Here is a 15,938-nt window from a genome sequence, read left to right on the forward strand (position 1 = left end):
GAATGGCCAATAATTAGGAGAGGGGAATGTGCAACGAGACCTGGGTGTCCTTGTACACCAGTCACCGTTTTGGTCTCCTTATCTGATGAAGGAAGTTCTTGCTCTAAAGGGAGTGCAGCGAAGGTTTACCAGACTGATTCCTGGTATGGTGGGACTGAGGTATGAGAGAGTGAATCAGTTAGCTTTGGATTCGCTGGAGTTCAGAAGAATGAGCCCCCCCCCCCCCCCCGTTTTTATAGAAACCTATAATATTCCAACAGGAGTTGATAGGGGTGATGCAGGAAAGATTTTCCTGACAGTGGGAGTGTACAGAACCAGAGGTCGCAGTCTGAGGATATGAGGTAGACCATTTAGGACAGAGATGAGGAGTAATTTCTTCATCCAGAGAGTGGTGAGCCTGTGGAATTTGTTACCACAGGAAATAGTTGAGGCCAGTACATTATATGGTTTAAAGAAGCAGTTAGATATAGCACTGAGGGCGAAGGGAATCATAGGATATGGAAGGGAAAGCGGGATTAGGCTATTGAGTTGATGATAAGCCATGATCTGAATGAATGGTGCAGCAGGTCTGAAGGGCCAAATGGCCTCTTCCTGCTCCTATTTTCTATGTTTCTATGTAATCCCATTCCACACTATGAGCAGATGAATGGCTTCTCCCCAGTGTGAACTCGCTGGTGTGTCTGCAGGTTGTATAAACATGTGAATCTCTTCCCACAGAGGGAGCAGGCGAACGGCCTCTCCTCAGTGTGAATTCGCTGATGTCTCAGCAGGCTGGATGAATCAATGAATCCCTTCCCACACTGAGAGCAGCTGAATGGCCTCTCTCCAGTGTGAACTCGCTGGTGTGCCTGCAGGTGAGATAATTGAGTGAATCCCTTCCCACACTGCGAGCAGGTGAATGGTCTCTCTCCAGTGTGAACGCGCTGGTGTGCCTGCAGGTTAGATAACCGAGTGAATCCCTTCCCACACTGAGAGCAGGTGAATAGCCTCTCCCCAGTCTGAACTCGCTGGTGTGCCTGCAGGTTGGATGAATTAATGAATCCCTTCCCACACACAGGGCAGGTGAATGGCCTTTCACCAGTGTGAACTCGCTGGTGTGTCTGCAGGGTGGATGAATTAATGAATCCCTTCCCACACTGGGAGCAGGTGAATGGCCTCTCTCCAGTGTGAACTCGCTGGTGTGTCTGCAGACTGGATAACTGTGTGAATCCCTTCCCACACTGAGAGCAGATGAATGGCCTCTCCCCAGTGTGAATTCGCTGATGTCTCAGCAGGGTGGATGAATTAATGAATCCCTTCCCACACTGAGAGCAGGTGAATGGCTTCTTCCCAGTGTGAACCTGCTGGTGTTTCTGCAGGCTGGATGAATCAACAAATCCCTTCCCACACTGAGAGGTGGTGATTGGCTTCTCCCCAGTGTGAACTCGCTGGTGTGCCTGCAGGTGAGATAACTGAGTGAATCCCTTCCCACACTGAGAACAGGTGAATGGCCTCATCCCAGTATGAATTCGCTGGTGTGCCTGCAGGGCGTATAAATGGCTGAATCCCTTCCCACACTGGGAGCAGGTGAACGGCCTCTCTCCAGTGTGACTGCGGCGATGAATCTCCAGCTGAGATGGGGCTCTGTATCTCTTCCCACAGTCCCCACATTTCCACAGTTTCTCCATGTTTTGAGTCTGCTCGTGTCTCTCCAGATTGGACAATCAGTGGAAGACTTGTCTACAAACAGAACATGTGCACTGTCTCACCTCAACTGTGAATGGTGTGATGTTTTTTCCAGGCTGTCTAACTGGTTAAAGCTCTTTCCACAGTCAGTTGACTGGAACTCTCTCACTCGGGTGTGTGTTGTGTGGGTCTCGGTGATTTTCCAGTCACATTAACGTTGAAAATCTTTTGAAGCCGACAGATCGGACAAACATTTCTCCTTCTCACGATGATATTCAGATCAGAATGAATCGAGTGAGTTTGTCATTTCGAAACGTGACGTTTGAGACTTTTGTCTGTAATTCGCCTCTTCCAATATCCTTTAAAAACAATTTACAAAAGTCATCATTGTTAGTACAAGATAGAAACTCAGAATAGACAATTCTAGTTCCTATGGAACATTATTTCCTCTCTCGGTCTCCAAAAGCTGTAAATCTCCGTCCCACACACTCTCCCTCCATTCTCACTCTGCTGTATCGAATATTCACCCTCCCTATTCTCCAGAAGGTGCTGATTCATGTTGATTGGGCTGGTTTAGCACACTGGGCTAAATCGCTGGCTTTTAAAAGGAGAACAAGGCAGGCCAGCAGCACAGTTCAATTCCTGTACCAGCCTCCCCGAACAGGCACCAGAATGTGGCGACTAGGGGCTTTTCACAGTAACTTCATTTGAAGCCAACAATGAGCAATTTTCATTTCATTTGGCAGATGCCTGCTTCTTGATCAGGATGTGGAGATGCCGGCGTTGGACTGGGGTGAGCACAGTAAGAAGTCTTACAACACCAGGTTAAAGTCCAACAGGTTTGTTTCAAACACGAGCTTTCGGAGCACGGCTCCTTCTTCAGGTGAATGGAAAGGCTTGTTCCAGGTCTTGATCAGGACACAGAGATTATAATAGGATCAAGAGTAGGCCATTCGGCCCACTGAGTCTGCTCAACCATTCAATGAGATCCTTGACCGATCTACCTCAGCACCATTTTCACCACACGATCCCCACATCCCTCGATATCTTCAAAATCTAGAAACCTATCAATATTTGCCTTGAACATACCTGACCACTGAGGCTCCACATCCCTATGGGGTAGAGAATTCCAAAGCTTCACCACATCCTCGAGTGAAGAAATCCCTTCTCATCTCAGCTTTCACCCGGAGGAAACCCACCCAGTGAAATCCGGAGAGCAGGATTGGCTTCCTTTTCTTTCCATCTCTGCCACCGCTTTGCATCATCAATAAGACATTGGGACTGAAAGACTAATCCAGTTTGATGGACAAGTTGTCTCCATTCTGAACAATGGGGAACAAGCTCCTCCCACTCATTGAAACTCCGCCCCGACAAAGATGAGAAACGCGCATGCGCCCTCATGCACAACCAATAAAGATGGCGGCCGTTAACGTGAGCTGAAATGAGGAGCTGCAGCTCCGCTCGGTCCAAACTGGGTCGGGTAACTTTTCCCAGGTTTGCGGCTTACAACAGCTTTACACACCGTTTCCGCCCGCCCCCGCGATCTCTCGCTCCCTCCGTATTGTTAAACGCCCTTTACGAATTTCGGATCTGAGGGCACAACCCTACTCCTTCGCCATTACCCACACTGCGCATGCTTCAATCACAGCGGGCCCCGCCCCTCGTTCACTCTTATTGGTTGGAGGACCAACTGCTCCCCTTCGTCCTCCAGACCTGCCCCTCCTCTTCCTATTGATCGGGAGCTGCCGTCAATCACCCGGACATTGTGACGGTTACAGATGGTGAGAGCGGCACAGTCTCAGGCTGACTCGCTGATTGTCCGATAATAACAGTGAGAGTCTCAGTGGGACAATCAGACAATAATAGTGGAGATGGGGCCCAGAGGGGAAACAGCAAAGGATTCACTCACTTTGAGAGTAACAAACACAGTGTCTGTTCCAATAATAAGAATCAGGCTGCAGTGTGTGTGAGTGAACATATCATTGGATCCAATGTAGAATTATAAGAGTCCCCTCAGTGCAGAAGGGGGCCATTCGGCCCATCGAATCTGCACCTGAGCGAAATCGCTGGTTTTTCAAGCAGGCCAGCAGCACAGTTCGATTCCCATACCAGTCTCCCCGGACAGGCGCCGGAATGTGGCGACTAGGGGCGTTTCACAGTAACTTCATTGAAGCCTACTCGTGGCAATAAGCGATTTTCATTTCATTTCATTTCATATGAAATATCACCCTACCTGGGCCAATCTAGGGTGGCATGGTAGCACAGTGGGTAGCACTGTTGCTTCCCAGATCTAGGGTCCCAGATAATAACTCTGTCACTGTTATTATTGGACAATAACCTGCCTGTCATTCCAATGCTGATGGGCTGGTTTAGCTCACAAGGCTAAATCGCTGGCTTTTAAAGCAGACCAAGCAGGCCAGCAACACAGTTCGATTCCCATACCAGCCTCCCCCGACAGGCGCTGGAATGTGGCGACTAGGGGCTTTTCACAGTAACTTCATTGAAGCCTACTCGTGCCAATAAGCGATTTTCATTTCATTTCATTTGACTCTGTTACTGTTATTATCAGACAATAACCTGCCTGTTATTCAAATGCTGGTGTATGTTACTCTGTTACTGTTATTATTAGACAATAATAGTAGGGCAAGATGCAAGGTAGCAATGATAATTTTATGTTTCTGTGTTATAGTCAGTGTCACTGGGAGGTGTGCGATAAAATAGTAATGGAAACATCAATACAGAGACACGTGTGACTGACTCCACCTAATTCAGAGCTGTTCTACTTAAGGTGAGAGCAATGAGGACATGGGGAACTCCAAAGATTTCTGGTGTCTGAGGTGCATCCGTAGAGGAACTGAAATCATTCTAGTGGTTCTCGATTTACAGTCACACAGGAAATATATCTGACAGCTAAAACCAAAGTTTTAGCTTTGAGACACATTGTGATTGAAAAGATCAAATGTTAAAACATCAGGAGAGGAAAATTCAGACTGTCACAAAGGGCATCATTGCTGCCTCACAGCACCATGGACCCTGGTTCAATTCCAGCCTTGGGTGACTGTCTGTGTGGAGTTCGCACTTTCTCCCAGTGTCTGCATGGGTTTCCTACCACCGTTCAAAGATTTACAACTTAGGTGGATTGATCTTTTTTTAAAAAAAATTTTTTTATTCAAATGTTCACAATATATCAATAACAAAATACAAAAAGAAGAAAGAGAACAACCCCCCCCCCCCCCCCCCCCCCCGCCATATCTACAGAAATAAATAAATTAGCACCTGCCATTGACATTGAGCAAATATACACGCCCCTTCAAAGCAAAACAAAAAGACGAACCCCCCCCCCCCAGCTGCCGGGTTGCTGCTGCTGCTCTTGGCCTTTTTCTGCCAGGAATGGTTGCCACCTCCCACCTCCTAAAAAAACCCTGTACTGATCCCCTCAGGGAAAATTTCACCCTCTCCAATTTGATGAACCCCACCATGTCATTGATCCAGGCCTCCACGCTTGGGGGTCTCGCATCCTTCCACTGAAGAAGAATCCTCCACCGGGCTACCAGGGACGCAAAGGCCAGAACCCCGGCCTCTTTCGCCTCCTGCACTCCCGGCTCCACTGCAACCCCAAATATTGTGAGCCCCCGGCCCGGCCTGAACCCCGGAACCCACCACCCTCGACATCGTCCTCACTACGCCCTTCCAAAAGTCCTCCAATCCTGAACATGCCCAAAACATATGGGTGTGATTCACTGGGCTCCCTGAGTATCTAACACACCTGTTCTCACTCCCAAAAAACCGGCTCACCCTTGTCCCTGTCATATGAGCCCTATGCAGCACCTTAAATTGTATGAGACTGAGCCTCGCGCAAGAAGAGGAGGAATTCACCCTCCCGAGGGCGTCCACCCACGTCCCCTCCTCGATCTCCTCAGCCAGCTCCTCCTCCCACTTACCCTTCACCTCCTCCACCGAGGCCTGTTCCTCCTCCTGCATCACCTGATACATTGCCGAGATCCATCCTCCCCTCTCCAACCCACACCCCTGAGAGCACCCTGTCCTGGACCCCGCGTGGCGGAAATAGTGGAAACTCCGCCACTTGCCGCCTGACAAATGCCCTTACCTGCATATACCTGAAGGTGTTCCCCGGGGGGAGCACGAACTTCTCCTCCAGCTCACCCAGGCTCGCGAACTTCCCATCCACAAACAGGTCCCCCATCCTCTTAATACCTACCCTGTGCCAACTCAGGTACTCGCCGTCAATTCTCCCTGGGACAAACCGGTGGTTCCCCCGTATCGGGAACCCCACCGAGGCCCCCACCTCCCCCCTGTGCCATCTCCATTGCCCCCAAATTTTGAGGATAGCCTCCACCACCGGTCTCGTGGTATACCTCGTTGGAGGGAGCGGCAGCGGCGCCATCACCAGCACCTCCAGGCTCGTGCCCACACAGGACGCCATCTCCATCCTTTTCCAGGCTGCCCCCTCCTCCTCCATCACCCACTTGCGCACCATCGCTGCATTGGCAGCCGAGTAATATCCACAGATGTTGGGCAGCGCTAGCCCTCCGCCCCCATCATCCCTACCTCGCTCCAGGAACACCCTTCTCACCCTCGGGGTCCCCTGCACCCACACAAACCCCATAATACTCCTATTAACCCGCCTGAAGAAAGCCTTCAGGATAAGAATGGGGAGGCACTGGAACAGGAACAGAAATGATGGGAGCACCGTCATCTTGACTGACTGCACCCTACCCGCCAGCGACTGCGGCGACATGTCCCACCTCTTAAACTCCTCCTCCACTTTCTCCACCAGCCTCGTGAGGTTAAGCTTGTGCAAGGCCCCCCAACTCCCAGCCACCTGGATCCCCAAGTACCTGAAGCTCCTCTCTGCCCTTTTTAGTGGGAGCTCACCAATCCCCCCCCCCTCCTGGTCCCCTGGGTGAACTTCGAACAACTCGCTCTTCCCCATGTTGAGCTTGTACCCTGAGAAGTCACCAAACTCCCTGAGAATCCTCATCACCACCAGCATCCCCCCCACCGGGTCCGCCACATACAACAAGTCATCCGCATAGAGCGACACTTGGTGCTCCTCTCTACCTCGCACCAGCCTCCTCCAGTTCCTCGACTCCCTCAACGCCATGGCCAGGGGTTCAATTGCCAGTGCAAAGAGCAGGGGGAACAAGGGACACCCCGCCTCGTCCCTCCGTATAGCCGAAAATACTCCAACCTCCTCCTATTCCTGGCCACACTCGCCACCGGGACCTCATATAACAGCCTCACCCACCTGATGAACCCCTCCCCAAACCCAAACCTTTTCAGCATCTCCCACAAGTACCCCCACTCTACCCTATCGAAGGCCTTCTCCGCATCTAGCGCCACAACTATCTCCGCCTCCCCTTCTACCTCCGGCATCGTTATAACATTCAAGAGCCTCCGTATGTTAGTATTCAACTGCCTCCCTTTCACGAACCCTGTTTGATCCTCGTGAATAACCTGTGGCACACAGTCCTCTATCCTCGTGACTAACGTCTTCGCCAACAACTTGGCGTCTACATTTAAGAGTGAGATCAGCCTGTATGACCCACACTGCAGGGGATCCTTGTCCCGCTTAAGGATCAAGGAAATCAGTGACCGAGACATCGTCGGAGGCAAAGCCACTCTTTCCCTTGCCTCGTTGAAGGTCCTAACCAACAGAGGGCCCAGCAGGTCCGCATACGTCTTATAGAATTCGACCGGGAACCCATCTGGCCCCGGTGCCTTCCCCGACTGCATGCTCTCTATCCCTTTGACCAACTCCTCCAGCCCAGCCGGCGCCCCCAGACCCTCCACCTGCCCCTCCTCCACCCTCGGAAATCTCAGTCGGTCCAGAAAACGCCCCATCCCTCCCTCCTCCAATGGGGATTCGGACCGATACAGTTCCTCGTAGAAGTCCCTGAAGACCCCATTGATGCCTACCCCACTTTGCACCACATTCCCTCCCCTATCCTTAACTCCACCGATCTCCCTAGCCGCATCTCGCTTCCGAAGCTGGTGCGCCAGCATCCTATTCGCCTTTTCCCCATATTCATACACTGCCCCCTGTGCCTTCCTCCACTGCACTTCCGCCTTCCTCGTGGTCAACAGGTCGAATTCGGCCTGGAGACTACGCTGCTCCCAAAGCAATCCCTCCTCCGGAGCCTCCTCGTACCTCCTGTCCACCCTCACCATCTCCCTCACCAACCTCTCCCTCTCTCTCTGCTCTCTCCTCGCCCTGTGGGCCCGAATGGAGATCAACTCTCCCCTAACCACTGCCTTCAGCGCCTCCCAGACTATCCCCACTCGGACCTCCCCATTGTCGTTGGCCTCCAGGTACCTCTCAATACATCCTCGGACCCGCCCGCTCACCTCCTCGTCCGCCAGCAACCCTGAGCGCCAAAGCGGGCGCTGGTCTCTCTCTTCCCCCAGCTCGAGGTCCACCCAATGCGGGGCATGATCAGAAATGGCTATCGCCGAGTACTCAGTATCCTCCACTCTCGTAATCAGCGCCCTACTCATAACAAAGAAATCAATCCGGGAATAGGCCTTATGAACGAAAGAACAGAAGAATTAAAATTCCCTGGCCCGCGGTCTCGCAACCCTCCATGGTCCACCCCTCCCATCTGGTCCATAAACCCGCACAGCACCTCAGCCGCCGCCGGATCCTACCCGTCCTAGATCTAGAGTGATCCATTGCCGGATCCAGTACCATGTTAAAATCCCCCCCCATTATCAGGCCCCCTGTCTGGGATCCGGCTCAGCATGCGCCGCATGAAACCTGCATTGTCCCAGTTCGGGGCGTATACATTGACCAGCACCAACCGCTCCCCCTGCAGCTTGCCGCTCACCATCACATACCTACCACCATTGTCTGCCACAATGCTCGACGCCTCGAACGACACCCTCTTTCCCACCAAGATCGCCACCCCCCGATTTTTTGCATCCAGCCCCGAATGAAACACCTGGCCTAACCACCCCTTACTCAATCTTACCTGATCCGCCACCTTCAGGGGCGGCTCCTGAAGCATGGCCACATCCGCCTTCAGCCCCTTCAGGTGCGCAAACACGCGGGCCCGTTTGACCGGCCCATTCAGTCCCCTTACATTCCAGGTTATCAGCCGGATCAGGGGGCTACCCGCCCCTTCCCCCACCAACTAGCCATAACCCCGGTCAGCAAACTAGCGCACATTCCCGGTCAGCAAACCGGTGGAACCGCACCAGCACCGCCCGCGGTGGCTAATTAGGCTTGGACCTCCTCGCCAATACTCTGTGGGCCCCCTCCAGCTCCAGGGACCCCTGAAAGGACCCTGCTCCCATCAGCGAATTTAACATGGTGACCACGTAGGCCCCCATGTCCGATCCCTCCAGCCCCTCCGGGTGGCCCAGGATCTGCAGATTCTTCCGCCTCGACCAGTTCTCCATCTCTTCGAACCTCTCCTGCCATTTTTTATGGAGCGCCTCATGCGCCTCCACCTTCACCGCGAGGACCAAGATGACGTCCTCGTTTCCGGAGACCTTTTGCCGGACCTCTCGGATCGCCACCCCCTGGGCCGTCTGGGTCTCCAGCAGCTTATCAATAGAAGCCTTCATTGGCTCCAGCAGGTCTGCTTTAAGCTCCCTAAAGCAGCGCTGAAGAGCCTCCTGTTGCTCCTGCACCCACTGCATCCACGCTGCCTGGTCTCCGCCCGCCGCCAATCCCTCATTCACTATTCCTTTATTTGATTCTATACAATCCCTTATTCATTATTCCTTTATCTGATTCTATACAATCCCTTATTCACTATTCCTTTATCTGATTCAATACAATCCCTTGTACAGTTTAAAACTGAGGCTAATGAGAGGTTAAAGGTAGGCGGCACATGACACAGTAGCTAGCACTGCTGCCTACAGCGCTGAGGACCTGAGTTCGTATCCCAGCTCCGGGTCACTTCCATGTGGAGTTTGCACATTCTCCCCGTCATTGCCTGGGTTTCACCCCAGAACACAAAGATGTGCAGGTTAGGTGGATTTGCTATGCTAAATTGCCCCTTAATTGGAAAATATAAATAAATAAATAAGTGGGGACTGTAAATTTATTTTTTTTAAATCAGAGGTTAAAGGTTTCTCGCTACTAATTTTATTTATTTTTCATTCAAGGGAAGTGGATTTCGCTGACAAGGCCAACATTTATTGTCCATCCCCAATTGCCCCTGAGAATATGGTGGTGAGCTGCCTTCTTGAACGCTACAGTTCCTGTGGTGTAGGTAAACCCACAGTGCTGATAGGGAGGGAATTCCAGGAGTTTGACCCAGTGTTATGGGAGATGCGTTTTTAGAACCCCAAAATGTATCATGGAGTTCAACCAACCCCCACCTTTAATGGATTGTTGCTTTTGAAGCACACAGCTTGTTCCCCAGGTGTGGTATTACAATTATGGACACGTGGTTTTTAAAACAAAACAATGTTTATTCCATGAACTCAAAATAACCTTTGGGCAGCACGGTGGCGCAGTGAGTAGCACTGCTGCCTCACGGCGCCGAGGTCCCAGGTTCGATCCCGGCTCTGGGTCACTGTCCGTGTGGAGTTTGCACATTCTCCCCGTGTTTGCGTGGGTTTCGCCCCCACAACCCAAAAAGGTGCAAGCTAGGTGGATTGGCCACTCTAAATTGCCCCTTAATTGGAAAAATGATTGGGTACACTAAATTTATAAAAAAAAAAAATAACCTTTTAAATAAACATTGGATCTCTTAACATCCCTTACTTCAAAGATACCTCCGAAAATAATACAACACTACCCAATCCTCCAAACTGTTCCTTTCACATCCAAAAGACTTAACAAATCCTTCAAACAGAAGCACATACGATTTATATTCAATACTGAGACCTTTTTACAATTCCGATTTCACCAAAGGATTAAGAGATAGCCCTTCATGGCAGAGATCACCAACAATGCAGCTCACAGCCACTCCCACGCTTTTTTGTCAAACTGAAACTGAAACTCCGAAAAAGCAGAAGTGAGCTCAGCTTCCCCCCCCCCCCCCCCCCCCCGTGACATCACTTCAGTAATATGATCAGCTCCATTTCTTAAAGGTACATTTCTTAAACATCCAATTCTTCAAGGTACTCTCACATGACACCCAGCGATAGTAAAGAATTGATGATATGTTTCCAAGTCTGTATTGTGAGTGACTTGGAGGGAAGCTTTCAGATGGTGGCGATCCCTTGTATCTGTTGTCCTTCTAGACGGCACAGTGTGTGGGTTCAGAAGGTGCTGTCCAAAGAGCCGTGGTTAGTTCCTACAGTCCATCTTGTGGATGGTACAATCTGCTGCTATTGTGCATCATTGGTGGTGAGATTGAATGTTTGTGGATAGCTTTCTAATAAAGGTGGCTCCTTTATCTTGGATGGTGTTGAGCTTCTTGAATGGTGTTGGACCTACACTCATCCAGGTTGGTGGAGAATATTCCATTAGACTACTTACTTGTGCCTTGTAGATGGTGGATGGGCTTTGGGGAGTCAGGTGTGTTATTAGCCACAGGATTCCCAGCCTCTGAACTACTCTTGTAGCCACAGTATTCATATGGTTAGTCCAGCTGAGTTTCTGGCCAATGGTAAATGCCAGGATGTGGATAGCGGGGGATTCAGCAATGCTGTCATTGAAAGTCAAGAAGCGATGATTAGGTTCTAATTGGAGGGGATCATTGTGTGGCCAGAATGTCAGTTGTCACTTCCCAGCCCTGGCGAGATATTGTCCAGGTCTTACTGCATTTGAACATGGATTGCTTCAGTATCTGAGGAGTGATGAATGGTGCTGAACATCAGTAATCCTGACCTTATGCTGGAGGAAGGTTGTTGATGAACCTGTTAAAGACGGTTGGGCCTCGGACAATAACCTGAAGATCTCCTGCAGTGATGTCCTGGAGCTGAGATGACTGACCTCAACAATGACAACCATCTTCCTCTGTGCTCGATATGATTCCATCTTTATCTTCATTGCACATTCTTTCCATAAACAGTAACTAAAGTTTTACATTTTCCAGTAAGTAAAATTCAGTCTTGGTATATAACTACTCATTGATTATTGATTCATTAATTACCATTAGAATTAAGGATCACTACTTATTCAATCTTCTGTTACTGACAGGTAAGTAGTGAATACAGTAATCTTTAATGAATACAGGCATCAACTCACACTTTTCAGGCTTAAATTCCATTTGCCACAGATCTGACCAGCGTGTCTACATCATCCTGTATTAGAAAAACTGAGAGCATTTAACCCTTAGGAAAGGCAGGGGCTGCTTTTCTTTAAAAAAAGAGAAGACTTAAGTGTGACCTGATGCAAGTCTTTAAGATTGTGCAGGCGTTCAATAATCCAATAGGGATTTCAGGAGTAACCTCTTTCCCCAGCGAGTGGTGAGAATGTGGAACTCACTCCAACAGCGAGTGGTTGAGGTGAACAGCACGAATACATTGAAGGGGAAGCTGGATCCATACATGAGGGAGAAAGGAATAGAAGGAGATGCTGATGGGGGAGATGTAGAGGGGTGGGTGGAGGCTCATGTGGAGCATAAATACTGACACAGACCAATTGATCCAACTGGCCTGGCCCAGTGCTGTCAACTCAATGCAACAGAGACAAATGTATTTATTTTCTAGCTACCTGCAATGTTGTAAAAACACTATTTACTATCCAGGATAAAATAAATGTCCTTCATAAACTATTGTGGATACTTTCCATGGAAATGTGCTCTATCAGGTTCAATGAACATCAGCCCACTGGAAGCAGAGTAGCGAGACCGGCCAGTCCAGCAGAAAGAAACGCTCCGACCCTACCACTCAACTGTCAGAATGAACATGGTTCCGTCTTGGATGTGATTAACAGCAGCAAAAATAGCAGAACCCAAGTAATTACTTGTGAACTCGCTGATGTGTCTTCAGGTGAGATGGCTGAATGAATCCTTTCCCACACTTAGAGCAGGTGAACGGTCTCTCCCCAGTGTGGACTCGCTGGTGTGTTCGCAAGTTGAATGAATTACTGAATCCCTTCCCACACACAGAGCAGGTGAACAGCCTCTCCCCAGTGTGAATCTGCTGGTGTGTCAGCAGGTGGGATGATCGAGTGAATCCCTTCCCACACTGAGAGCAGGTGAATGGCCTTGACCCGGTGTGAATTCGTTGGTGTGTCCGAAGACTGGATGACGTTCTAAATGTCTTTACACAGTGAGAGCAGCTAAATGGTCTCTCCTCAGTGTGAATGCGCTGGTGGACCCTCAGATCAGCAGCTATTTTGAAACAACTCTCGCAGGTCGAACATTTGAAAGGTCTCTCGTTGGTGTGAGTGACATCATGTGCCAGCAGGCTGGCTGACTGAGTGAATCGTTTCCCACATAGAGTGCAAGTCAATGGCCTCTCCCCAGTGTGAACTCGCTGGTGTGTCCGTATGGAGGAAGAATGAGTGCATTTCTTCCCACAGACGGTGCAAGTAAACGGCCTCTCCCCAGTGTGAACTCGCTGGTGTATCAGCAAGTTGAATGAATTGCTGAATCCCTTCCCACACTCGGAGCAAGTGAACAGACTCTCCCCAGTGTGAACTTGCTGGTGAGCCACCAGGTTGGATGATCGAGTGAATCCCTTCCCACACTAAGAGCAGGTGAATGGCCTCTCCCCAGTGTGAATTCGGTGGTGTTTCCGCAGGGTGGATGAATCGCTGAATGCCTTCCCACACAAGCGCAGGAGAATGGCTTCTCCCCAGTGTGAACGCGCTTGTGTGTCAGGAGATTGGATGAATGAGCGAATCCCATACCACACTCGGAGCAGGTAAATGGCCTCTCTCCAGTGTAACTGCGTTGGTGAATCTCTAGCTCTGATTGAGATTTGAATCCCTTCCCGCAGTTTGAACAGGTGAATGGTCTCTCACTGGTGTGAACTCGTTTGTGTTTCAATAAGTTGGATGAATTAGTGAATCTCTTCCCACACTTGGAGCAGGTGAACGGCCTCTCCCCAGTGTGACTGCGTCGATGAATCTCCAGCTCTAATGGGGATCTGAATCCCTTCTCACAGTCACGGCATTTCCACAGTTTCTCCATGGTGCGGGTGTCCTTGTGTCTCTCCAGGTTGATCAGTCGAAGCCTCGCCTACACACAAACCAAATGTATGGTTTCCCCCTCTGTGAATGGAGCAATGCTTATGCAAGCTGTGTTACTGGTTAAAGCTTGTTCCACTGTCAGTTCACTGGAACACTCTCACTCAGGCCTGTGTGTGTCTCGTACTTTTCCAGTCACACTGATGTTTAAAATCCTTTTGAGATTTGTGTCTGCAAATTCTCCCCTTCTATAATCCTGTAAAAGGAGAACACATTGCTATCAGTACAAGATAGAAATACAAAATCAAAAATTCTAGTTTTTGTGAATCCTTCTTTCATCTATCAATTCTCAAAGATCAAACCAGACACATTCTCTCCATTCTCACTGTGTTGTACCTAATATTCACCCAAACAATTCTCGTGAACGATTGATTCATACTTCTCAACAGTTTCTACTCTACGCAGTCTCCTGAAATATATATAATTATGTGTACATGTAACTGTTTGAAAATGTGTAATACGCCAGACTCAATTTCTTAATTAATGCTACGGTGGCAGAGGATATGCAAAAGAACACTACTTAGACAGTAAGTGGTTTTAATCTGCATCTCTACCTATGTTTCCACATGAAATTTGATGGATACTTGAAGGAAATAAACTTGCACAAGTACAGTAATATAGGGGGAATGCAAGTGACTGGGTGGCTCAGCAAAGAGTTAATAAAGACTGGAGTTGCTGTTTGATCTCCTCTGTATGGTAAGGACTGTAAAGATACACAGTACTGTAATTTTAAAGTGGAAATAAATGATTTTGAGACAAAACCATAAATAACATATCAAACATGTACCACATAAAGATACCAGGCATATCTCTGTCCCATATTAATTCATTGTTCCCTTAAATATCAGCCATCTCAAGGGGAAACCATCCTTTGAAAAATGAAAATCGCTTATTGTCATGAGTAGGCTTCAATGAAGTTACTGTGAAAAGCCCCTAGTCGCCATATTCCGGCGACTGTTCGGGAAGGCTGTTACGGGAATCAAACCGTGCTGCTGGCCTGCCTTGGTCTGCTTCCAAAGCCAGCGATTAAACCCAGTGTGCTAAACAGCCCCTAAATGAGGATCATTGGATGTTTCTGCCCGGTTTGGAACTGGACACCTTTTGCCTGTTAGGCGAATGTGATAACCACTACACTACAGAAACCACATTTTTGGCCAGGCAAATAAATGTGCCAATGTGAGGGAGAAAATGGAGTTAATGTGTTTAAGAGAGGAAGAGACCTGGGCCAACCTTTCTGGAGTCTGCACACTCCCTGGATTCACTTCCTTTAGAATTGAAAAATAAATAAAAATGGGGGAAGAGAAACTTTCACTCACAAATTTTACACACGGGAGGAGGTTTTAATCTGTGTGAATCCCAATCTTCATTCAGAGATGGAGCAGCAGCTTTGCTGGGCTGTAATTAGCAGCTTCACAAGCCCCAGATTCACACAATCCAGGAAGCTGCTCGTTGGCACAAAGCCCGCGTTCTGATTGGCTGGGTGTTCAGAGTGCCTCCGTTCATCCAGCTCCTCCCATTGGTCAATTCCTTGCATGAAGACAATGGGGAAGCAAATCCCGAGCTCACGTGGGGGGTGGGAGACACTTTGACCCCCAGACGGGCGTTGAGCTGTTGTCCAATCCGCAGTATTCTGCTTCTGGAACCAATGGATCACGGTGTGCTGGGAACGCCCCTCTGAGAAGTATGACGTCACAAAGAACTCTGCCCGAATCCTCCAATAGAAATCACTGTGCTCCGCGGTGACGTCCACAGGCGCGCGGCCACGGGAGCCCCGCCCTAACCGTTTGTTTTCCCCCCATTCCCCCGACAACCCTGGAGAGAAGGTTTCCAGTCAGAGCGAGCAGCCGCTCACTGACTTCCCCCTCCCCCCTCCCCCCCGGCCTATCTCCACAGCGGCTGCTGGTCCAAAACGACATCGGGAGCACTGCGCCTGCTTCGGACTGTAGCGCGTTCTGCGCTTGCGCGCTGGGTCCACAGCTGTGGGGGAGGGGACTTTGCAAAATGTCTTCCCATCATTTTCTTCCCAGTTCTCCAGCATTGGTTTTTAGCTTCAACACAGCTAATACGCCCTCCTCTGTTCAACATCTGTGAGTAAAATACTTTCATTCTCCCTCTGGGAAATACAGAAAGTTGTGGGACTCTGGAACTGGAA

General features: G+C 49.5%; 1 protein-coding gene and 1 long non-coding RNA gene across 2 annotated transcripts; one reads left to right on the forward strand and one right to left on the reverse strand.

Annotated features, from left to right (window-relative positions):
- Positions 1–743: 743 nt before the first annotated feature.
- On the reverse strand, positions 744–15,320 carry LOC119961226 (gastrula zinc finger protein XlCGF26.1-like; the record flags this gene model as incomplete). The annotated part of the gene is made up of 3 exons (XM_038788676.1): positions 15,216–15,320; positions 12,557–13,275; positions 744–1,590 (listed from the first exon to the last, which is right to left on the reverse strand). Coding segments are annotated over exons 1-3 (1,671 nt in total), but the record flags the coding sequence as incomplete, so codon positions are not given.
- LOC119961231 lies at positions 3,085–9,856 on the forward strand. Its single transcript, XR_005459621.1, has 3 exons — positions 3,085–3,159; positions 4,355–4,453; positions 9,802–9,856. It is a non-coding gene; the product is annotated as an uncharacterized LOC119961231 (long non-coding RNA).
- Positions 15,321–15,938: the final 618 nt, after the last annotated feature.

This window comes from Scyliorhinus canicula, unplaced genomic scaffold, assembly GCF_902713615.1.
Source record: "Scyliorhinus canicula unplaced genomic scaffold, sScyCan1.1, whole genome shotgun sequence".
NCBI classification, from domain to species: Eukaryota; Metazoa; Chordata; class Chondrichthyes; order Carcharhiniformes; family Scyliorhinidae; genus Scyliorhinus; species Scyliorhinus canicula.